This window comes from Contarinia nasturtii, unplaced genomic scaffold (assembly GCF_009176525.2).
Source record: "Contarinia nasturtii isolate CC-2019 unplaced genomic scaffold, AAFC_CNas_1.1 Cnas_scaffold_220, whole genome shotgun sequence".
In the NCBI taxonomy this organism is placed as follows: domain Eukaryota; kingdom Metazoa; phylum Arthropoda; class Insecta; order Diptera; family Cecidomyiidae; genus Contarinia; species Contarinia nasturtii.
This window is the reverse complement of record NW_022197577.1, coordinates 57,879-84,341: the sequence shown is the minus strand read 5'-3', so window position 1 is coordinate 84,341 and position 26,463 is coordinate 57,879. Positions and strand designations below refer to the sequence as shown.

Sequence of the window (26,463 nt, the reverse complement as noted above, 5' to 3'; positions counted from 1 at the left end):
TACAATCAATTTGATTTGTGGTTTCAATATTGTTTGTTTATATGGATAAACGCATTTCTCATCAATGAATTTATTATTCGCCAACATCAATCTGCGTCGATTCCAAACGAAAACTGGGAAGTTAAATCACATAACACGTGTATCGAGAGAAAAAAAATTCACATTAAAACGAAAAAAAACAAACAACAACAACATGTTGGTGTGAACAACATGTTCATGTTTTTTGAGCGCAATTTCAAAGTTGCTGAAAAAATAGCGGCGAAAAATTAAGGAAAAGAACGTGTAAACACCAAAATGCAAAAATAATTTATTGATGTAGGTGTTCTGTTTGGCATTCGGTAGCGGTGGCATTCACATTGTGTGAAAATCTTTGTTACTTAATCGTGTCTGTGCGGCGCTTGACTAGACATACCAAATAAACAGAGAATCGAGAAAAAAAAATTGAATAAATAATTAATAGCAGGACAGTACCTGTTCGGTTTAGTCGAAATTAAGTTTTAGTATGTGAACGCAGTTTTGATCATACGGTGACCATGTGGAATAATATTCGACACTATGTAATACTGAGGCATAATTACTTCAGAACCTTTTTTTTCATGTGCTGATGTTATTTATATACACATAATTACAATGGTTATTCATCGAAGCGAGTGTGCCTCTGATGTATACCATTTACTGCGGAAACCCCGAAGGTTTCGTCTTCATTTTTTTTTTAATGATGAATTGTCGTGTCTTACATTTTGAAGCGCTCATCGTCTGAAAATTGACCGAACTGCACCAACTCTATCGATTTATTGTACATCCGAAACGCACACACACACAATATGTACCTCTCAATTCACAATCTGGTTTTCATCTGTCAATCTATATTTATTGCCGACTTCTGGCCTTTTCACATCGTATTTCATTTGTTCACGATTCAAGAAAACTAGTATAATGTATCTAATTAAATATATGTACGCTTTTTTATGTGCACAATCATAAAAATCAAAAGACGGGGCCACAGAAATACGATTTTGTTCGCACGCAACGTGATACAACCACAAATACACTGGTGCACGACACACAGCAAAAAAAACGTGAATCAACAACAAGAAGAAATAATACAGAAATTGACTCACAAATAACATATTCGTACATAATAAAATGGTGAATTTAGAGAACAGTAGAAAAATTACTGCATTTGTTTGCATGAAGCAAGAATTAAAAGTTTTTCTTTTTTCAAGTAAAAAAGAAATAGTAAGTAGTGGTGTAAGTTTTGTTTTGCTTCATTTCATATTTCAAAACTAGAAAAAAACAGTAACCTGGAATTATGATTGTCAGAATGCGAAATTGCCAGTGGCTCGAAAAACCGAAGGACTTCATTTGAAAATAAATATAAATTATACATGCTTATAAATTCTTTAAGCACCTGAATGTAGTCTACTACTGCAACTTTTTTCTCGTATGTCGTTTGGTTTCGTATTTGATTTGAAGAAGAAAAAAATGTATTTTGTGAAAAGAAATTTCGGAATAAGTTTATTAAAATTGCGAACAATAAGAAGTTGTCGTTTGAATAGTTGTTGTTTCGTTTTGCTAAATTAATAAATAAGAAATTCTAAAAATGTTCTCATTTTATTTGATAAAGTTACCGAAACTAAGAGCACAACAAATGTCTGCCAATAAGCAGAAAAAGACACTCAAACGCTGCAGATACATGCGGGGTTTTCTTCAGAGATCGTGCGAGAAAGAATCGTCGAAATTTGCCAAGAACGTCTTGCTCGTGAATCGAATTTGAGAAGATGAAGAAGAAGAACACCAAAAATAAGTTGCGAACGTATATAAAACTTTGTTGTGGCCAAATTAACAAAAACCAAAAAATGTAAATCAGGATATATTATTATGAGTAAGTTTCACTTCAAAACTTTGATCACCAACGAGAAACAATGCCAAATTGGATTTGGAGTTGGTTGGAGCAGAAGAAGCAGAAAAAAAAACTCATAAGAAAAGTATTTACTAATTAAAGTTTTCGTTGTTGTTTTGCCACACAGTCGAAAAGTCTCTGTTATTTCAAATGATTTTTTTTCTTCTTGTTGTTGCAGGAAAAACAACCTCAATAATAATCAAAGTGTTACATTTAATGTAAGCGAGAAAAAAATGGTTACGTTTTGATTTCTAAGAGCGTATCCACACGTATACATCCATATATCAAGTATTTGGCATTCGCTAACGGCGAATCATAACAAACCATTCGTTTTACATCTTTTTGGATTAAATGAAAATGCTCAACTCTTCATGCACGGTTTTAATTTAAATTAATTCCGGAAAATATTCCCCGTATAATGTTGAGCATCAATCGAGCAGAAAAAAACGAAATCATCGCCCTGTGGCTAACGGCGAAACATTTCACGGCCAAAATGAATGATAAATAAAATGATTTGAAGTGTAAAAAGAACGAATTTAAATTATTTCGTAACTATCATGCACACACCGAATCACGGTGCACACATTTACCGCTGCCTTTGGAATGTGTGCAATTGGCAACATGTTGCAATTATGCGATGAATACGCGTCCGTCCAGCGAAAATTCATTCAAAGCTAACGCACACATTTTCACAGCATCATTTCATTTATTGAAAGGGAAGTAGCTTTTTTTCCTTTTTAGCTTCACCCCGCCGTTTGTATACGGCATACCGGAATCCGCATTCATATTATTATTCATTAAATGCATTTTTACTAGCTGAAAACATTTGAGATTGTTTTCGCTTTTTATTCGTGTGTTTGCATGTGTGGTCCGACTTTCAGCAATTCTCTTATTACCATGAATGTAATCGCGTGCATCAGTGCCTAAGCGATACCAAATGCCTTGCATGCAAATGGGAAAACATGGCAATTTCACATTACATAATGTGGTTTTTCCCTTGGATTCTATACACTAATTATACATGAATGCGTTTTGTGGTTTTGTTGGGCGCTTTCCATCACCACCACCAAACTCTATTACAAACACACAAACAAAATACGATTTGCGAAATGAAAATGTCGTTGGTACAAATTATTTTTCGTTTTAAGAAAATGAACAGAGAAACGCAAACATGCATTTTAAGATGTAATGAATCGATCATTTTCGCTCTAGCTGAAAGTTCAATTCGATTTAACAATGTTCATCAGCATAACTAAAAAGTTTTTTGTTGTTGTTCGAATTGGAATTGTCGTTTCGCCGGTGCATTAAAAAGTTGGACAAAAAGGTGACGCTGGCACCATACGATACACGTCAAACGTGACACGGAAATTGAAATTAAATGCGCATAAATTTTGATATCACAATCTCAAAGTGCCAACTGAATTTATTAAAGTTTATCGCTATTTTACTAATATTGCGTGATATTCAGGCCATGATTTCAACATACATGCCTGTACAAAGTAATGGTATTCAAGCATCAAAAATCGTCATCTCTTCGTTCATAATTTGGTTTTTATGCGCGCAAACATTTTTTTTTGTCGAGAAATATTGAATTTTTGGCAACAGAAAAAAAATTAAAGTCGACGACATGAAGCGTCGGTGTTTAGTAGTTTGTGAAAATGTTGACATGATACACCCCTCTAGCGCATTTCACTTAATCGTGTTGCGGGAGTTGATTTTCCTTGTTATTATTCGATGTTATGAGAAATATGAAAAGATTTATTTGGTGGAATGCGTGCAATGTGTGTACCTGCTGGCAAATCCGCATGAGTAATGGCTGATGTATGAAAGTAATAACCGTTCACCGCCTACCAACAAAACGCCATTAGAAAAGAAATTCGCACCGTTTGTACTAAGGTAACCTATCTCTCTATCACACATTTTTCGCGTGTCACACGCTGCACAATCAAATTTGATTTAAAAAAATGTGTACGGATCCGTACACATGTGAGTTGAAATGAATTTTTCAATTTTTACCACTTCGAATAGATTTACTTGACGATTCATATGTAGGCGATATTGATTCTGGTATTTGGAGTGGATGCTTCCATCGCGCACGCATTCAAAACGAAATACAGAGGCTGAGCATATTTATGGCGAAATAAAATCGTTTGCTCATATTCGTTATTTATTTTTCTTATTGGTAAATAAAAAAAAATAGGAACAGATATGAATTCCAAAGCTTCAATTCGGCTGTAAATGTTATATGAATTTTATGTCGACTTATTGATTGGATTTTATTGAAGCGGGAATCCGTATCGTCGAATTCATTCATTTTTTTTTATTTCGAGTGAACGAAAATATCTCGATCTGCTCCCCACAAGAGGGTTAAAAGAATTTTGAAATTGCGAAAAAGCCATAAAACACAAGCCACCACGCATCTTAAAGTTCAAATAATTCCACAATCCACATATGCATTGTATTTGAAGTTGAATGATTTCAGGTTGCGCTTCCACTTGATAAATAAATGTTTATCCATTTGATTTAACACAATGACGAAAACATCCTTGACTGATTTTACAACTACCGCAGAATGCGATGGATAGAAATAAAAAAGCAGCCTTTTAACTTAATTTTTTTTCTTCTACTTTGACATATTGACTTACTTCCAATGTGAGATTGTTTTGCGACTTTGACTCGTTCAATATACTTATACAATGGTCATAGTGCTGTCGATGGTCAGTAAACTCCTAAAAATGCATATAGTATAAAATTTAAGGAACATGTAACTGTGTTTCGTCGACTCGGTGTTCTTTTATCATTTGTCAGAGTTATCGATTGTATTCTATTTTTAAAAAAGTAACTCTCAGTCTTGGAATGCAATTGCAATGTTAGTAAACACAAAGAAACAAAGTTATGTAATCTAAGTATGGGTGCGTTGTTTCAACCAATCTCATTTTTCAACCTCAAGTGAGCTAACCAAATCCGATTTACAAGCTTTCTCCCTCAAAGCCCATTCACATAAACGTCGTTCTCATTCCCACTTTCTTGAATGTCTGTGTGTGTATTGCACAACGATATTGCCAGAGCGCTCATCCAATTTGATTCCATTTTCTAACCATAGCAATAACAATGATAACTTATTATGAATACGTTTTTGCTATTAAATATATGATGTCTGTGGGATGCCGGCATTCGAATATACAGTCCATCTACAAAGTTTGTACGAATCAACGAATGTGCATCGCAATCCACTTTTGAATGCGGTCGACGTTGAGTACGTGTTTTCAAATGTGTGTGGAACAAATGATTATGTGGTCAGGATGCAATACAATATTTCTATTAATTCGTTGCTATTGCTCTTTCGCACACACACACACTGCTCCATGAGTGTGTTTACATTTTGTGTAAATTGCATCAAATTCAAAATGGAAATAATTGTGCGTTGTGGTAGGCGGTCGGTTTTGTGATAAAAACCGACTGCGCGAGCACATCTGAATCTAATTGCTTGTTTTTTTTTAAATTCGTAACACAATATTTGCAATCTATCTGCCACTTTATTTGCAATATGAGATGAGATCATAAGTAGCATGATTACCCTTTTCATTAGGAAGAATCAATCTTTATCATCGAAAAATCAAAAACTCACTCAAGTTACTTAGTGCCCACTTCATAACGAAAGTTGGACATATCGTAAGCCCAAAATCATTCGTTGATTAATAAAATGCATGGGCTCAATTACACATTTTGTTTGTATGTATATAAAGCTCACTATTCAAGTAGTATAATATCGACTCCAATCAAAAGTTTCCCGTTGTCTCAATGTATGATGATAAATTGCACTTGGAAAGGGCAAAAAAATAGAGAAAAATCAAATCAACCACTATATAGAATGGTATCCTTTTTTCCGTACCATTTCAGATCACCATAATTCATTAATCAAAAGACAAAACAAAAGCATTTCATTCATCTAGGAAATGCTAACGAATCATCGAACTCGCATAAAACAATATCGAATGAATGAGAAAAGTTTTTCGAGTGTTGTTATTTGTTGGTCCCGTTTTTTTGCTATTGATTTGCGCATGTTTTTCTCTATTGGGAGTGTGTAACAACAAAACATGTTTGCATCATAGAAAGCGGAACACATTTCTCTCTCCCACACACACACATGTATATGCTTAAGTGAATTTTTGCTCTGTCGATTCACAATAAAAGCCGTATGCTTTCACTCTCAATAAACAAAAAGCACCGTATTTCATTCACACACGGAGATAGAGAGAGATACAAAAGACTTTTATGCTCGATGTGTACAGTCAATTATATTCTCTTGTTCCAAAAATGTATTATCTCACAGTCAGTCACAACACATTTAAATGAATGGCCATCCGTTCGATAGCCATCGACTAAATAATCCAGGTGATGGTGTTTTCATGTTGATCTGGTAAATGTTGTTTTAAGCTCATCGAATTTGCGAACAGCTAAATGGTTTATTACTCTCTTTCTCTGCCATACGCTCTCAACTGGCCAACAATCGCTTTGTCACACAATATAAATATCAACGATTATTACATCTGCTCTGCATTCAGACAGTGAATTGTGAAACCTTAATCTACTGCATTGCATTTATTAGATGTGTACTGCTTCTCTCTCTCACTATCATTTGCTTTGCATATTGTGTCGCTCAGCAAAATACCGAGCCAAAATGATCGAGTTGACAACTGCCAACACTATTATATACTGTGTGCAAAAATTCACCAACCACCTCCTGTGCGATGTGTGTGTGTACGAGTTTTTGTTGCCACGATTATACTACGTGGCACTTTAGCACACAAAATGTTCATTCAATGTTTCTGCCTGCATCCATAAGTACCATTTTGAGTTTCTTTAATAGTTTTACAGCAGCGCACATCAAGTACACTGAGAGAAAGAGAGATGCAAAAAAACCAGCCACGTCACACTCTTTTGCCGGTGAAACAAAGTGATCCATTGAAAGCTATTTTGCCTGGTGTGATGCTTAAACAACTGAGCCAACAAATATGATAATTTTATCGGTTTCAACCCGTTCGATGTAACCGTTTACATGCCATCAAGAAGATTATCCGAAAGAAAACAAGCCGATAACGAGGTGAATTGAACTCAATATGATTGGACACTTTCAGAACCATCAAAGCTTTTCCAAATTTATTAATTTTGAAACAACTACCCTTTCAAAAGTAACCATCGTTGTATAATCATGATTTTTGGAGCATTGGCACACAATTCCGGGCATAAAGCTCTTCCTCTTCAGGATTGGAAAAAGAAATAATGTTGAAGTGAATGCGGCAAGACATAACAATTTCTAGCATGTAATGCAATCTTTTGGATTAAATTTGCTTCGCTTGTAATGTGATTAAGTCAATTTTTCATCTGCTGGTTCAGCTGGTAATTCATATTGATTGTGTTCTTTTGTTCGGTATCCAATGCATCCCATGTTGAAACCCATTCCATTTGTATTGACTTTTAGCATGTTTTGAGGTATAATTTAATTGTGTCCTGGACAAGGATTCGATGGAAAGAATAGAGAGAGAGAAAAATGGTTTCGCATTCACCATAAAGAGTCTCTAAGTGCGAGTAAAAACATAACAAATATATCCGTAATGTGTTGTTTTCGGTAGGCTTATTTCATCCATAATATGGATTGCATATAGGACGTTAACTATTATTATTATTTTTGCTGTTGGAATTGGGCCGAATTTTATTGCCTCATAAAAAGTGAAGTGTGATGCTCAAGAGAGTGGCATAACCAACACGAATAAGGAAAATTACCAATGACATTGAGCTATTTATCAACATGGTCGACGGACTACAATGTATTATCATGCGGCTTGATATATGCCCCTATATATGTGTTCTGGGGCGATAGGAATTTAATTTCCAAAAATTGACCATTTTATGTGAAAATCAATTCAAAACGCCCAAAAAACTTCGCTCAGAGATTTATATAAAGCAATGCTACGACTACAATGCCGGAATTTTCAATTAACAAATGTTACCATTCGAAATCAAACGAAACCAAGCTGAAATGGGTTATTTGATCCAATTTAAATGATATAACGAAATGTTTTCGTTGTGTTGAATTGTTTACTCAAAACTTGAAATAATTTCCTTCTTTCTATACCAAAAGTTACTTTTTCAAACTTTACGCCCACTGTTTAACATTCAATGTTTTCTTTGGCCATCGTTTTATATCTTCATCTGTCAACATCTCTCTCGAGCAATGTCATCCTTCCGTATATTTTATTGCAATACATGGAAACAAAGTGTGAAAACAAGAAAAATGAACAAATTGCGTAGATCCCAAAAGGAAATTCAAATTGAATAACAGAAGAAAAAAACCGGCCAAAAAGCAAAAAACGAAAAACTTGATTTTTCATTCATGAAATATTCATAATTTGGGTTTCTTTGCCATCGGAATGCAGCAACAACAACAAAAAAAGCAACACCAAATGGGAACATGCGTCATACATATAAAATACAGAACAACATATCTCTCAACTCTTATCAGTATAACTCATGCCTTCTTCAAGAAAAAAGTAAACAGAGAAAAAAAATCAGTAGCAACAGTAAATAATGACATATCTCTCAACAGCGATAGAATGTCAAGTGAAAAAATAGAGGAAGAAATATGCAATGAATGCGAACGAATTATTAAATTCACTTCGCACTTCATGTGAGCGCAAATTATTTTGTCATTTTATTGTGTCACTCGTAGTCATTTTGTTGCCATGGTTTTCTGTCGTCTCGTATGATACTCATAACTAATTTTTCCTCCACTCCATTGACTACATATCTCGAAAAGAAAAGAAATACGACTGCCTGAACGCTTTAAGTAAGCGGGGGTGAGCTGATGGCAATGTCGTACAGAGAGTTGGATGATATCTTTTTTTTTGGAAAGAGCTCAAAATGAGACAGGAAATTGTCATAAGTGTGTAACGACTTGGATATGACCAGCACATATCTCACTTCTCACTTGCTCGGGCCATTTTTCTCTTGTTATATGTGCGTATTGATGCGCTTTTTCCTTTCTTTCGCAATCGTTTTCGTTTTCAGTGAATTGAATGGCACATACAAAAAAACAGAGACAGAGAAAGAGGAAGATCATAAAAATCCTTGGCTGAATGAAGTCGACACATCAGAAAGAGATGTAAGCGCACACACAGATGAGTGTTTTCAAATCATAGAATAGACGAATCGAAACTCAAGCTTGAGTATTCGTGCGTTCAGTAACATTAACAACAGCAAAATGGAAAAATAACGGGGTACATTATTTATATCGGATAAACGGTTGGGGATATCGTCTTCATCTGAATGGATTTTTCATATGCGAGATTTGGCTCGGAATATGTTGTATGCATGTTTGGTGAATGCATGTTTTTATGTTGAAAACGCACAACTCTTGAAATCTTATCGCATATTAAACGAAGTCGGCCAATATTATTATGTCTTCTTTTCTGTGTGTCTCTCTTGTCTCCTTCTCTCGATTGTTCATTCGCTTCTTATATATCCATTTCGTGCCGCTTCAGTACAATGTGTGCTCAGTACTCTTTTTTTGTGTGTGTAAAGTACAATTTTGCCGCTTCATGTCTTCTTTCCATGTTATTCAATTGCTTTTCTTTTAAGTTTGTGCACACTACCATGTACTCGAAATTCTTATTCGAGTAACTTGAATTGTTACCGCAAAGCAAAAAACAAGCCAAAAAGAAGAGTCAAATTTTGAGCTGCTAGAGCATCGACCAACCATTTATATGCAAGTGGTGTAAGTGATTTGGATACAACGTATTATTATGGCATCGTCTCATCTATGGTGACGAATGTCGCAAAGAGTGTGTACGTATGTATATGCGGTTTGGTTGGTGATTACATGTCGGTTTTTCCAAATATGTGTTTAAATTGCATGTATTTTACATGACAATGACATCCCCAATGATAGGGATAGATAAGATGTGTACGCAAAATGCAAGAACATATTTCACTTTACACTTTTTGCCATTTTTTTGAACATGTCTTTTTTGGTTTGGTTTCATTCGCTCGAAGATTTTGTCTCGGTGAGCGTAAGCATTTCAATTCCAACCAAATTCGCTCACCCATTCATTTAATACATTATGTTGTGTGACATTGTACGAAAAATAAGTTCGGAAAATACACGAAGAATGAACTTTTACTACAGCAAAATACACACACATTCGAGAGCAAATGTTAATACATTATAACACTAAAATTTTAATATTATGGCGACATACTCCAATTCAATGGAAACTCATTTGGCAACGAATTTTGAATTCTTGGGCATATCTATTTCTTAAGTTGTGCATTAATGAAATCGAAAATGAATGGAACAATTTGTGAAATTCTTCGTCGTTTGGCGACATGCATGAAAGGGATCGAATATTACTTGCAATTCGAATGCGTCGCACTATATGGTGATTGTGTTTATCTCCGGTTCAATCAATGTGCTTCAAAATTTATTTCGATGTCCATCCAACAAGAAGAAGAGAAAGAAAAAAAAGTTTAATGTGAAATCATGTATCCCACATTCAGTCATGCAACGAATACAAAATGTGAATGCCACATGAATGAGACGGAAGGAATATCAATGACATTACAAATTATAATGGAACATTGAATCTTCTGATGCTGTCCCGGACTATGAAGCAACAAAATCAAGGCGGAAATAGTCTTGACCGTAATGATTTTCGGAAATATTTTCCCTTTTTTGCTTCGTTCGACTTTTACTCTTATGTTTTTTTTTGTTCTCTTTCGAACACAATGACTAACAAATGGATTCCGATGTATTGGCAGTGTTGTATAAATGACACCCCAACATATGGATTTGTCGAAAAATTATTTTCCACTTGGAAAAATGGCAGAAAAAAAGGCTTATCTGGCAAATGATAATAAAATGCTTGATCTGCTTAAGTGTACCTACATCAAGATCTTCTTTTATCTTTTGATGTTTTGCCAAGACCTAATTATGTATTTAAAAACTCATTTTCCGTGACATATTTTGAATCATATGATCGCTAATGTTGTTGTGCATAGCTACAGACAGTCCTTGCTCATATTCACTGAGAGAATAATTGCAAAAAATAAATCTGTTGGCATACGTGCCTTTTTGTCGATTTTTCTTTGTGAAATTGTACATGTATTATCATTCGCATTTCATTTAATCAGTTATTGGACCGTGTTCTTTTATCCCTTTTGGTTGAAACAATTTTGCCCTTTTCCATTAAAAAAATGTTATCGCAATATATGTTGATCGAAAAAAGCCCGTTTGAAGTGTTTTATACACCGAAATGGTAATGAAACGCTTAATTCGCTTAAATAAATCAACATTAATATATCGCTATTTTCGTTTTTCTTATACCAAATTACGTATTCAATGAGACACAGCGACACATTTTTATCCTCACCTTGCTAATGAACAAGTAATTTCAGAGCACTCGACTCTTTTTTTTATCCATTTTGGCTCATCAAATGCGAAAATGATCTTCCTTCTACCTGAATCTAATTAGGAAATGTATTTTTTATCACGTCCATTTGGCCAAATGGCAACCATCCAATTCAAGGTGATCTATTTCCATATAAGACGCAAGAGAAAAAAAGAAAAATTGTGTCTAAGGGACAGAGGATGAGAGAAATGGAAAATGGTTCAAGGTCGTTACCAAACACAAGCAAACTATACCGTAAGGCATTATGTTATGAATATTGTCTACTAAAATTTGAATATTCATTTGAAAAGCGATTTATTAACGTAAAATAAAATCCCATTTCAAGTGGCGATGGGATTATAGACATACGTGATTAGTTAAATTGAGTATGGTGTGATATGTTGTTGAGAATGAAGCAAAAAAAAACTGTTTAAGAGCAGTTTGTATGACTCCCCCTTTTGAAGCGTATACATCACTTTTAGATGGCGCCCAAAGCCATTACACAAAATCAATACTGCTCGGCATCAAAATAATCGGTCACAATGTTCGCCTAAACAATGACGCCAACAGAGTAAGCAAAACAACCAAACAAAAAAACAAATAAGAAAAAAAAAACCTTCAATCTTCGAGAAAAAAACACGTCCAAGAACATGGATACAAAATTGACGTTAAATTGCTGCTGTGAAAATTTATTTTTGGTGCCTGCTCGTTGGGTGTGATTTATTTCTTTTATCCGGCGCAAAAAAATGAGGGAAATGTATTTTGGCCGCCAAAGAAAAAGAGTTGAAATCAATTCGTTTTCTCAGTTGAAGTTTCCAAACCGCATCAGTGATAGAATTTTCCACAATCCGAATAGTAAATCGGTTGTGAAGAGGAAAAAACCGAATTTGGGATTGTCAAAAGGGAGTCAAGAATCATTGCGATTCAAAGCGAAATCACATAAAGATCGTGTAAATACTGTCTTTCTATCATGAGCGATGCAGTCAAAATCAACAAACGACAAATACTTTTCGCGCGGAAAATCATCCATTTTTTATTCCCTTTTTTTCGGATGACAGTCATCAAAGTGAATACACGTTTTGCTCTCCAAAAACCGATAAAATCCTCGATTCTCCCGAAAAAATGAACGTTTTACTGCATCATCGGATTGAAATTTCAATTTTTACTGGGAGAAACGAATACCGACAGAAACAACTATTTTGTTTTAATTCTAAGAAAAAGACATGAGATAGATGCTTGTCTTTCTTTACTGAAGAAAAATTCAATGAATGGATTTGCAGATTTTGGTTTAGATATTTACTTGGAATTTCCGCATTTGGCAACATCTCAAGAGTAACATATCTCTCGGTTAAATCGGAAACATGATTGACAAAAATGTTGTAGGAATTCAAAGGGACTGAAAAAAACAATGTAATGACAGCAAAAAACAGCCTAAACATGCAGCACCAACAATTTCAACAATGACAATCTTTTTACTATAAAAAAACGACTGATAAAGTTACAAAAAATATTCATAAAATGAAGACCTTGGATATGATTTCAAACAAAAAAGGAATTCTTTTTGATGTTGAATTTATGATGTTGTCATTTTATAAAATTTGAGACGATTACAATTCGGTGAATGTTTTTCGGTTTTTTCTGTAATTTAATGTAGATGATACAAATCGGAAAATTTGTGTTTGAAAACACGCCCAGTGTTTATGATCATTGTTACAATGACGAACACCCACCTACTTATGTGATGTGATTCAATTTAAAAAAGTGACATTCGTTGAGTGTTTACTTGTTTCAGGGACATTTTGTTTTCTTATTCCACAATGGAAGTTCCGTTGGACATTCCCATCGCTTCATATCCCCGTTGGTATCAGGCATGTTTGTTTATGGTGTGAGAATGAAATTTTAATATCTTTACAAGCGAAACAAAAAAATCCAAAAGTAATTGATCACGTAAAGCACATAGATTGTTTTTCTTCGGAAATGGAGTGGTTTCTCTTTCGCTCATTCAAATTTTAATATCCAAGCGAATATTTTTCGTGATGAAACACGAGAAAGGCATTGTGTTTTGCGGGCATTTGGATGTTAAATTCACAAACCATATAAAAATCAGGCGATATCAAATGTTTGTCTCGCATTTGAATAATATAAAATGTTTCTTTCGATATTTTTATTTAATCAAAATGCGTTTGTGCTATAATTCCAGAATGAAATGGCAAAAAGGGGATTTCTGAATAGGATTTTCAATTTTATTTCGTTGGAAGTTGTCACCGTTTCCATTTTTATAACCTTTTCATATGAATATATACATTAATTTACACGTAGACACGTTCCAAATTTTTACACTGTGAGATGCTTCTTATGCAAATACCAACGGGGGTATTCCAGGCATGTTTCTCTTATTTATTATTGACCGACGGCATCGAACCCGTTTCGTATTTCAATCGGTCGATTTAAATTGATATTTTGTTATCGTTGTTGTTGTTTTGGTGTCCCTTTTTGTCATATTAACAATTTTCAATTCCGATACACATTTAAACTGTGATGTCTAGCAGCTGAGATGTGGACACGTACAATTTTTATGGACTATTTCATCGTCTTTGCTTTTACATTTCAATAAAAAAAAAACAGAGAGCGACACTATTCATGGTGTCATCTTTCGATGTCTCGATCCTCACTCGCACACCATTTTACTGCAAGTAACATTTTACTGTCATTCTCCTTCAATATTATGAAAAGATCGTGAATCGACTTCAATTCCATTTGGACATAACACACATTCAATTCGAAACAGCATGCATTGACCGTGCTGAGAATGATCTACGGGAAGTCAAATACAAGATGGTTATTAAAAGAATTGTAAAATGGGCACAATGTGTTTTTGCCTTTGTTTTTAGCTTTCGTTGTCTCTTAAAAAACTGAGACTGGGACAGTTTCTTTTATTAAAAGTCATTTGAAGATCTGCGAAATGAAACAATATCAAGTAAGAAAATCCAGAGTCTCTCCCAACACATTGCATCATATGCCATCAAACTAATGTCTCTTCTTCTTCTTCTTCCTCTTTGTTATCGTGTTGTGTTTTAGCTTTCAAATACTTCGTCCTCCACATACGATATTTCCTGTGTCACCCAAAAATATTTTGTAACTATTTACAAAGCAAAAATATATATATATATGCCGTGTTATTTGCAAATAACTCGACGAGAAAATAGTTTTGTTTAAAAAAAAGTTGTGCAAAACTTTTCACACTGCCTGAATCACACACACATGCACATTTCGGAAAGTTGTTGTTTGAGATTTTCGGGCATTCATGAACACGATTTATTTCTGAAGCACATCTCACACAATAGCAAGTGTTTGCAAAGTTGTGTCGATTGACATGCAATATTTGTTGTCGAAAGAAAAAAAAATCCACAATTTTTCTTTTCAGTTGACAATATATTCGTCTTCTTTTATTCCGCTGCTAACTGCAAGTTATTTTGTCGATTCACTTGCATATTTTGGAAAAATACTGCATATTTTGATAATTGTGCAAAAAGAGTGAAAAAGAATGCCTTGCACATTTTCAACAATGGTGTTCCACAATTTGGTTTGTACTTGAACGTGCATGCAAACATGTAAACTATCACAAAGCGGTTCATTGTGGTGTGCAGAGAGAAAGAAGGGAAAAATGGTGAATGAAATGTTTTTGCCACGCATAGCCAAACAATGACATAACCAAAAATTCAAATCTCTGATTTTGTGTCGATGTTTTGATTTATCTATCGAGTTTTTTTAGGCAGGTGGTTCTATTCAAATCCGCGACCGTAAATGTCCTCAGCAAAAAAGCAATTCTGTCCATAGACTATTTGACCGCACACGGTTTTTGCGGTTTTCTCTATCCTTCATTGTGAACATAGTCACATATTACGGGCGAAAAGTATTTTTTTTTTCGTCGAAAATAGCTTCATTTTATATGCAGCTGCACGAAACAGCCAAAAAAGTCAATGATGATAAAAAAAGAGAATGATGAGGCACCCAAGTTGGATTTATTTGCAAGAAAACCACAGAAACGAAAAATCACGAGCCCTTCCGCTTTGCTTTGCGAATTTAACTCACACTCTGGACATCAACAACCAAAAAATTCACTTCCATTCTTGTGTTAATTGAACATTTGGCATTCTCGCTTGCAAAATACATGAGAGTACGAATGCGCTCAGCATGGATGCTATAACTTATGCATAGAATTACAGCTTGTTTAAAATAAGCGGCCACAATGACAAGCTCAAAAGAGAAACTGAATGAGAGAGCGAGAGAGAGGAAGCGAAAGAGATAAATGTGTGTGGAGAACCGCCGTGAAAAGGGTTTATCCGATTTTGTTTGTTTGATAACCACAATACACAACAAAACTGCCAAATAATTATTAATTTTCAGGTAAACAAAGATCGAGGCATTTGTTGATGATTATTCTCCTGTTTTTTTTCGGTTGAAAATGAAAATTTAAGTAGACGGCAGGAAAATGGCAAAAATGCCATTTCGTTTGAAAGTGTGCGGTTTATAAAGCGGATTTTTCTCTTTGCTCTGCATTCATTTAATTGGTTTTCGGCTACTGTTTCACTAGAGAGAAAAAAATTGCACCGTCCATTCTTTGGTTTGTTGTTAAGCAGTTAAGAACCACCAAATTCATCATGCCGACGTTAATTACGCGCCGTTTATGATTCTTGAAATTTCAAATCGTATTAAATTTGCCAAATTGAGAAAATCATCATCAAATCAAGACAAATGATTTCATTTATAAGCCGATTATGGCGAAAGTAATCAGCGCATTTTTTTATGAATATTCACGTCCATCATAGATTATCATTAATTTAGAAAAACATTTCTTGACCTTGACTCTGAAGTCGAATACTCGTGTGCGCAAATTTTGGAATTATTTCGAACAAATCGGCTGTTACAATGGGCTATCTTCCAATAGTTTGTTTGTTCTTCTTTAAAAAACTTGCCATTATTCTTATCAACATCCTGTTCAAATACCCCATGAATAACAGGCGATTACAAATTATACTTCTTACAAAAACAGCCTAACATTCATTCCAGTTACAGAGAGTCAGTAAACTGATTTGAATTGAAAATGAGAGCAAAAAAAATATATGTAAAAATTCTGATTCAGTAAACAAAAGATGTTGTTATTTTTTGATAAACTCTCGCCCATCATCGTGATACTCGTTTTTCTCCGTGGAATTTGTACTGAATAATTGAAAAATATAACCGCTCGAATGAACCATATCCGTTTTTATTTTGATTCAAGGTTCGAATTCCAACATGATCGTAAACAGTCATTTAAATCGCATAATATCAACAATGAGATGAACATTTTATAAATTAATGACTAATCTTAATGCAAGTTCAACGAAAATGTGTCATTGAAGCGATTGCAGACTATTGACTTTTTCACAATTAAAATGATGTGAGATCATCGGCAATCGAAGAGGCGATGCTTCTATCGATTATACATGGCAAACTATGAATGTCCGTCACACTGTCTATTGCGTCGTAAACAAATTTTGAATTCCTTTCATATCAACATCAATACGAGAGAATTATAAACACAGGCAAATTAATAAAAGTAAAAGTTTCGGCTTTATTTTTTTTCTTCATATATCATGATCTATTGACATGAGCGTAATACACATGCTTGATTTGAATGAATGTAAAATGGTTATATAATAAAATCGTTTAATTCTTCTTTGAAATTGAGTTTAAGGTGCTTTCGGCTTGAGTTTTAAAGTCTTGTGCACTTTTAATGACGGCTTCGTTGATTTTTTTGAGATTTTGTTCGATTTGTGGTGTGATTTCATGGCCAGCAGCTTGCAATCGTGAGCGCAACTTTTCTGATTCGTCGGCTATAGTTCGCAATGCATTTTCACCGACACTCTTTTGTGAAAAAAAAAAAAACATTTAGTTTTTTTTCAGGCAATCATTTTTTGTGTGAATAAAGACAGATACTTACTTGTAATTTCTTGAGATCACCAGAGAAAATTTCGGGGTTTTTGGATTTCAAATTTTCAACAATTTCATTTCCTTTAGCAATGAAGGTTTTGAATAATTCATCGGCTTTGCCTTGAATTGGTTTGGTCTGTTCAAAAACAAAGATACCGGTTAATCCGTATCGACAAAATAAAATTGCATTATGTTTTGAACAAAAAAAACTTACTTCTTCGTTGATGCTGGAAATTTGTGATCGTAGCGATTCTGCAAAAGTGTTAACGTTGGCTTTAGTTTTGTTGTACAATTGCTCATTGTTTTGAACGCCATTAAAGTCTAAAACGGCTTTATTTAATTCATTGAAGGTACTGTTAGCCATATCAATAGCATTTTGGACTAAAGCATAAAATGGATTGACCGTTGTTGGTTCTTCACGTGCAACACGACCGTACGCTACCTACATTTTCCCAACGAAAAATTAAAATTCCACATTAAAATTAAATTTAATAAATAAAAATCACTCTGATTTTGAATCATAAAGAAATGAAACAAAAGAAATAGTACCTGCACGAGGCAAACGGCAAGGATTGTGAATAGAACTTTCGACATTTTTCTAGTGTAACGAGCAAACGTTGTCAACGAACAAATTGAAACTAACAAGTGTTCGGCTACGTTCTGTATTATTTATAAGAAGCTGATAGTGTTTAAATAAATGCTGAATGTGTTCAAATCGAAGGAGCGACTGACAGAGAGGGAGTGGTGGTAGAGGGGAAATGTATAAGTCATCTGTTTTAAATTGAGATTTAACATGGAATATAGAGTGAAATCACTGAAGAAAAAAAAACAACTGATAAGAACTAAGATTGTTCGACAGTAATAGGCATTGTTTAAGCACACTTTATTGTTGTGTTTTCATTTCTTTTTCAAATAGAGAATTTAACTATATGAAAGGAAATGGCCAAAGGCATTTTTTACATTTTTTAAAGATAAATTTGTGCAAAAGAAGAAAGAATCACATTGCAAAATATTAGCAGGTATTTTTAGATGTTTTCCAAAAAAAAATTCCATCGCTTGTTTCACCTTTATGTAACATTTGAATGGGAGAAAAAAGGTATTTTTCATGCTGAGTTGTTGTCTGCCTTATGCGAGAGAGTTTATGTCCGGAAAAAAACCATACGCAATCCAATACATCAAGCAAAACCAACATTTAGAAAGTGAAAACAAAGGAAACAAACATGATAAGTAGAATATAAAAAACTACAGAGAACAAATGTCAAGCAGCAGATAACAATTGAGGGTAGATTACAAAAAAAAGTGACTTTGTTTAGGTTCATTAAATAACAAATAAAGAATATGGATTCGCCTGTCCATTATTCAAATGCAGGTATAAACGGACACATAATATATATTGCGACCTTTTTTTTCCTTTTCACTCATACTCTGCATTTATTTTGTTTGTTACGTCGGTTCCTTTTCGCACAACAAACGACAGTGGAAAAAAACGGTGACGTTTATCAAGTATTAAAATGCAAACGCATGAACAACCAATAACATTTATTTAATGATTATAATCAATGTAATGTAATACATTGTGTGAGCCGTGTGCGGTGATAACGTGTGCAACACACGACTTATATTTCTTAGACAATACCGGTAATGTACTACTAATGCTGATTGTGTTTATATTCTGATTTGAAAGACCATATTTCTTAAAATGAATTATCAAAACATTGAAGAAATGCGATCGGAATCTTTGTGGTTTAAAATCGTAGGGAAGACGGTTGAACGACCAGCAATACAAACAAAGATATGAACAATGAATCATGGTTTACAGCATATGATTGCAAAATAGCCAAAAATATTATATCAATCGATTCAACGAAATAAAATCACAATAAATTTTTGCTGTAGTCTGTTTCATTAAATCAGAGTTCTCGGATTTTTCTTGAAAATCAAGAATTTGTTTTGAATTTTCTCAAATTAAAATGTTTAAATCATTGAAACGTGGGCACTTCAAGTCAAAATTATTTTATTATTTTTATTTGAAAATGTTAAAACCAAATCAATTTTTTTGATTTGTGATTTTGATTTAAAATCCCATTAGTTACAACATACTGTAACTTAGTTTCAAGAAGGGCAAAAATAAAGCGCATGATAAATGAGCTCCATAATCATTGCGTAAATACAAATATTTGCAACAAAAGCATTTCAAAATGAACATTATCATCCCATACAGAATTGTTTCATGAAACTCTATGATCGTCTAACTCTTCATATCGTCTAAATAACAGTGAATGAAAACAATCAGGCTCAACAATATGATAGTAAGAATATCAAACTGAAATGTTCTGAGTATTTTTTTCATATTGGCGATCCAGACTTATGGAATAGTAAAACAACCTAAACCTTTGTTCAATATTTTCAAGATAATTTGAGAGACTACTATGTATTTTAATTCTTATGTCTGGAGAATAATTAATCGACTTAATCAAAATCTATTTTAAATTAGGAAAATATTATTTGGCATATCAAGTCAAGAACAACTTCATCTGTGGGAAGAAATTAATAGGAATGATTGTTGCGTCAATTTAAAAGGCGTCAATTTAGCCCGTTATATTTATTGAACGAAAGATTTCTGAATTCAAATTCAGTTCAAGCACATCTTATGTAGCTAAAAAAATGAAAATCGATTTAAGAAAAGATGATGAATGCCGATATGTCTGAAATGGAATCACTCGAAAATCAATTATAGATTATTTAAATTGTTGCCTGCATTACAATGGATGCTTCCTCCCTCACATTTACTCGTCCTGAATAACTTTTTCGCTCGTGTAATTTCATCTTCATTCGTTATCGATGAACAGAATTAAAAAAAACCGACAGCGGATTTGCTTCGATAAATATGATGTTCGAAATAACGGTTACCATTGCTCTGTGCGCTTGTCTATTTTAATGTAAATTCAAGATGTATTTTATTCGCGCAACACGTACCAATTTCTAAAAACCATCCCTTTGTCTCTATGAATGTTCGATGTTTGACTTTGCGTAACATATGAACCATCACACCCACAAAAAGAGTCAACCGAAAAACCAAAAAAAAAAGTGAAAGAGACAAAAAAGGATGCTTCTATTATTGCTACGATACGTGAATAATGACGAACACATAACGGACGTAGAAAACAAAGCATGTACAGAAATTAGGCAGATACAGTTAGAGAATGCTATGGAAATCAACAAAGGGCATATATGACGAAATAAAAAAAATTGAGAACGACACACAACCATAATCGCAGAGAAAAGAATGTTGAGTACATGCACTGAATTCGAAAATATGTTGTTAACGAGCGATGGCCTAACGTACATACACCAACAATGATGTTGGTTACCACGTTTTAAACCGCACCAAATTCATATTCAACATTTCGAATATGCACGAAACATTGGGATGCCAAACAGACTTCTATCTGAACGTAACGCATCCACCAATTTTGGTACAAAGAGTTTTAAAACCATCACGTTTCATTGGATGGCCTTTTTATCACACAACTGCTCAATGCCGCAATCGATTTAAAATGAAAGAAAAAGCGATCAAATTTCGATAGCAACAAAAGCTTAAGAGGAAACTCACATTTCGTTTGAATATTTTGCGGGATCGAACTGAATTTTCGTTGCCTCAAATTCACTTGAATTCTTTTTAAGTTTCGAGACTCTTGAAATCGGAAAGTTTTGACTTATCACAGTATACTTTTTGTGTCATAAGCAAGTTTTATGTTCGTCGTAAACATTAAAAAACATTATCAATCTGTTTCATTTCAGCCGTCAATGCTACGTAGAAGTACGATGACGGTTTTTTTTTTGTTCTATTTGTAAAAAAAATCATTTTATGTTTAGACGGCAATATTAATCACAAATATTTTGTTCAAGAACGGTTGCTATGATTTTAAATAGCACTCAAGAATTGCAAAACTTTTTATACATCAAAGAAACTTGTGTCTGCTCAATGCAGAGATCTACATACAGTCTCTTTGTCCCCCTCTCACTCTTTCTCAATTGTACAATGAGACTGGCAATGTGATGCGCGATTTGCCTCACTGATAAATTACAAATGTCAGGTTGAAGCGGGCGTACATGTATACGCCGCAACACAAGTGTCACACATTTATTTTGAAAACAGAAAATGATTTTGAGTGTGCAGAGAAGTAATCTGTTGTGACATTGCATGCGACAAGAGTATGAGAATAGCACGATACAGCATCGACAACTGGGATTTAATGATGTTAAATGTTGTCAAAATTTGAATAAAAATGTCATTTAGTGAATGCCACAACGACATTAGTCGCCCAGAACAGATACACGCTCACTGTGCATGGCTACATATTCTCTCGCTGCCGTGCAAGTATATCCACAATTTATTTACATTGGATTACGTATGTTCTGTGTGCTGCTGCTACCACATTTCCTTCACGTAAACAAGATCTTACAAATGTGTGTGTGTGTGTGAAAAGTTGCTTTTGAGGTTGCTTCCCAATTTTGATATTTCTTTGATCATCATTAAATAACATCGTATCACGATTGAATTTATCCGCACATCATTTTATTATCACAGTCAAATTCATTGCGCAAATTTTGAGGAACATTTTCCCCGAGAGAGAAATTGAAATATTTATCTTTGTCACTTGCAAGTCCTCAATGTCATCTGTATAATTATCCAAGACAAAATTCACCGCACATTATGTGTTTCGAAACACCTTTGTAGAAAGAGAATGGAATTTTCAAATGAAACAGGTGAAAAAAATCGAATATTTGAATAAAAAACGGCCATTACAATGTGCAAATATAAAATGCACACATGGTGTGTTTTTATGCGTCAGAACATGATATAGATTCAATTTAAAAAAAAAAACCACACATTTGCGGTAATATATTTCAAGCGTCACATGGAAAAAATGTCATATAATTTAATTTGAAAAATAAAATGATGCATACAAGGATTCGACCACAATGTCCGATTATTTATTGTTCTGTGGAAATAATATTCGGTGCCACTTTTTTCTATTTCTCTTTTTCTCTCTCTCACTCTCTCTCACACATTCTCGCTTGATGTCGTCACTTCGCCCATAGGCGTTTTCAGTGGAAAACATTTTTTCACCACTATATGGTTTTACCAGTATATGGTATTATTTCTCTGTCATGTAAAATGAAACTAAAATGATTTATCCGTTTTAAATAAATACGTATCATCGTTTGGCCAGTTGTTTATCGCATAACACTGTTTGCATGCACACATTTAATCGACAATATATTTTTTTATTGTCGTTGTCTGTGCAGAATTGATGTTGGTTTTGGGCGTTGAAATATAAGCACACGCGCCCGCTCATGTAACAAATATTCCGAAAATTGTGAGAAAAAAAAAGTTGAAAAGAATGGAAAAACGGCTCATAAAATTGATCTGATTTTTGAGGTATATCTGAGGCAGAATAAGATTTATTTTGACATACAGAAAAATCCTTTTGTTCATATATGATGGTTTAAAAAGCTTTCCCATAAATTTACGGCTTTCTCTCTCTCTCTCTCTCTCTCTCTCTCGCTCTCTCTCTCACTTAAAATAAAATTAATGATGTGGTGTGAGCCGCTCAGCCGCTGATTTTTCAACACCCATTTTGCATTTCATTTACAATTTTATCTGGCATTTTACATTGCTGCCATGCCATTCGATCTTCATTTCTCGGTAAAATTGATTGAATTATTTTGTGTGTGTGTGTGTTCATTCTGTTTTAATGGCAACACCAGCGTTTTTTTTTCAACTCTGATTTATGCCGAAGAACGTGAATAATAAACCATCTGTTGAGTATAATGCGTTCAGTGTTATTTTGACCTATCTCATTCAAACCATTTTTCTTCTGCTGAAAAAATAAATAATAATGTGAAGAAATGAGAGAAAATTTCGCTGCAAAAGCGGCTCTGAAAAAATCAAGCAACGAAAGAAAAAAAATCGATTTGAACGAATGCATAAACTTACAATTGTTATAATGCATTTATTCAAGCTAAAATTATGTTTAACTTCATAAAGTTTTCATTAATTCATTCTTCCTTTTCGCTTTGATGTTAAATTTGATTTTCATTCGTGCAGCATTTTCCATTTTCTCTTCTCGTCGTTGCACTCCGTCCCATATGAATCGTACATTTTGCATCGCTTTGCATAAGCATTGTCATTGTCTTTAACGTCATCGTCGGAAGCTAGTTAAACTTTGTTCGGTTGTTGTAAAATGCCCAAACGAGAACAATCTGAGCAAAGACTTACGTCAATAGCAGTTTTAAGTAAAATGCGAACGAGACAAGTATCAAAAACTTAACGTCGGAAATGTTTTAAATATAACAGTTACTTTTTTGTTGTAGCCATATTTCTTTTTTTTTTTCATTGCAATGTCACTCAAAACATCTCTATTATGTATTATTTCAATTACATTCAAAACTAAATGTGAAGCAAGCAAAAAAAACGTCAGTCATTTCCATTAAACCGAAAACCACCATCAACTCGAAACTTTCGAAAATCGATATCCACCCGTAAATTGTTGGCTATAGTGTTTGAGTGGGTGTATTGAACAATTAGGCTTAATTGCACCCTTATGTAGTGATAAAAACGTTTATGCGTTAGATTGATACACGCATTACGCAACAGTTCACGTGAACGATCTAATTTGGTGTCGACGAGACATGATGCCTATATTTAATCAGTGCGGCGTCAGCTGGACCGCTGTAATTTTGTTCTAACGGTGATTTTGAAGAGCCGTGTATATTCGTCTCTGCCAATTTAAGTGACATGAAACATGTTAGAGAAAGCAAACAAAAAAGAAGAAAAATCGAGCCATTTTTTGCAGCTCACTGTTGAGGTGATGAGCTAAATGTAAACAGAAAACATTTCGACCAAAAACTGAACATGATGGGATGAATAGAGCATGAGAGAGACAAACAAAAAAAGATTCTTAATGATATTCGTATGTCAGTTATCCATCAACCGTTGTCTCTGCTCATTTCCTAGCGAAGGCTTCGTTTATTCGACGACGTTTTTTTTCTGCACGCATTTACAAGTCAGTCACCATGAATGTTTCCCCGGGCATGTGTTCACTTTAATATATTATTGTCGTATCGTATTGTCAACAAAATCAGTGTAATAATACGTTTGCATTTTCATCCATCATTACGTTGAACACAGTGGCTCATCACCGAAAACTAAAGTGGAGTCTGGCATAGCTCATAAGCTAACCGACAAAAAAAAACCATTTGAACACTGTTACAATGAGTTGATGTTGATGATGTTGTTGCTGGTGATGGTGGTGCGCTGGTTGAATACGATGTTCAAACTCAATTTTTCATATTTTTTTTTTTCATGCAATGTGATCATTCGTTGAGATGAACAATTTTATACCAATATTTGAAATGTCTGCTATTCACTTTTATGTTCTAAAAATACGAATTTTCTGTAAATTGAATTTAAATGCACTTCTTTTGCATAGTAGCTCGACGTAAAAATGACAACATTTTCCGTTGTCAAATGCTTACGAATTGACTGATGTGTCTTTCATGCACCGTAAACACAATTGTCAAAAATTGAATAAGCAATTTGCCAACAAAATGTTTGAGATTTCAAGCGCGGTTTACACATATCGAAATGGGAATTTGGCAGTGTCGTTTCTGTTGTTTGCTGTTTTGTTTATGAACATGAGTTATGGCGGTTAGTAGCCAAAAATAAAACCTTCATATGTGCTATACGTTTAATGTGAACATTTCGGAAAGATTTAACTGTAATTACAAACCATAATAATGGCCACAGCAATTTCAACGACATAATTAATTGACACTATTCTTCTCCTTGTAAACATGCGCTCATTTTCAAAAGGTTCGAACGAAAAACGAATCGAGAGAAAGAGAGAGAGCGTGAAAAGGATGAAATTCATACGAATTCTAAATCAATTTATAAGAATAATTGAAATGACAGTTGGATGGATTTTGTGGTACATGTTTGGCTGAATTTTGGTTGACATTTTCATGAATTATGCCAAAATGAATGATATCGAGGCGGTGTGACGGCGTAAGGCGTAAGGCATTGCTGCGCTGGGATGCACTTTAAGTTGAAAAATATGAATTTCAACAGGAAACGGATTGTAGATGCTAATTTAATGATTTATTAAAAGTGAAACAAATAAGTGCAATTGCATTTTTCTTGCGACTCAACAGCACCTGCTACCATTTTTGAATGCAACAAATCTTAATTCAATTATAATCTCTTTTTTTTAAAAGTCCGTTTCTACTTTATCTTCAAATGATATTTCATTCATTTTATTCCACATTATTCTCACACACATACACACACTCTCTCATTATCCTCAATCAAAAAAAAAATACAAAGTCGAACCGAATCGATTCGTAGTGCATTTTGCATGAGCTATATGTAAAAAGTGAAAAAACACAATCAAATGTCTAATTTTTGTTTTTCAATTTTCACTTATTTTTTCTCTATCTCTCTCTCTTTTGCTCTCACACATATCTCTTCTTGCATTGCGATTTCGTTAACTCGTAAGCCTTTTTGCCCATGCTCATGTCTTGTTTGTATATCTTTTATCTCAAAATTGGTAGTTAATAGATTTGTTTCGGAATGGCAATGAAATGTGACAACTGATTGTAAAATATGTTTGTGTCAACAACAAAATGTTTCCAACATTCAACTCGGGGGTAAGCTATGATCATCAAACAGAAACAGCTGATTGCATTATTGAAACGTAAAATGCTTGTTTTATGTTTCGTATGCTGCTGCTTGGTATTTTGTGTCATACCGTGTGTTTGTGTGTGTTAAACCCAAATTGAGCTGAATTAAATTGGGCAAAATAAAGTAGTGTGTTGCAGTATTCACCTTACGATAAACACACAGAAGAAGGTGAAGAACAAAAAAAACTCGTAACGGAAATCGAGGTAGAGCATTGCAGTTTAGTCGTTAAATTCGTGAACAAAAAAAAAGCATAAAAGAGCATTCTTTCATAGGTTGAAGCAACATCGGCACAACGAAATGGGACAATAAAAACGAAAAACAAATATTATTCAATTTTCTATCTTGTAAAACTCATCGAACGCTTCAGCACACCATCGCAAATCCTTTTCGTT

General features: G+C 34.0%; 2 protein-coding genes across 3 annotated transcripts in view; one reads left to right on the top strand and one right to left on the bottom strand.

Moving 5' to 3' along the window:
- The window catches only part of LOC116337254 (RNA pseudouridylate synthase domain-containing protein 2-like), a 212,483-nt gene that overhangs the window by 143,581 nt on the left and 42,439 nt on the right, over positions 1–26,463 (top strand). The gene's annotated exons all lie outside the window — the stretch shown is intronic.
- Positions 16,940–18,005, bottom strand: LOC116337255. The gene is made up of 4 exons (XM_031761667.1): positions 17,872–18,005; positions 17,537–17,764; positions 17,333–17,458; positions 16,940–17,256 (listed from the first exon to the last, which is right to left on the bottom strand). The coding sequence occupies exons 1-4, from the start codon at positions 17,914–17,916 to the stop codon at positions 17,059–17,061; spliced, it is 597 nt and encodes a 198-aa protein (XP_031617527.1). The 5' UTR covers positions 17,917–18,005; the 3' UTR covers positions 16,940–17,058.

Excerpts from the sequence above, each read along its gene's own strand:
- LOC116337255 (XM_031761667.1), bottom strand. The coding sequence starts at position 17,916 with ATGTCGAAAGTTCTATTCACAATCCTTGCCGTTTGCCTCGTGCAG. Across the intron at positions 17,459-17,536 it reads TTTCCAGCATCAACGAAGAA|ACCAAACCAATTCAAGGCAA; the intron begins GTAAGTTTTTTT and ends GTTTTTGAACAG. Across the intron at positions 17,257-17,332 it reads GTGATCTCAAGAAATTACAA|AGTGTCGGTGAAAATGCATT; the intron begins GTAAGTATCTGT and ends TTTTCACAAAAG.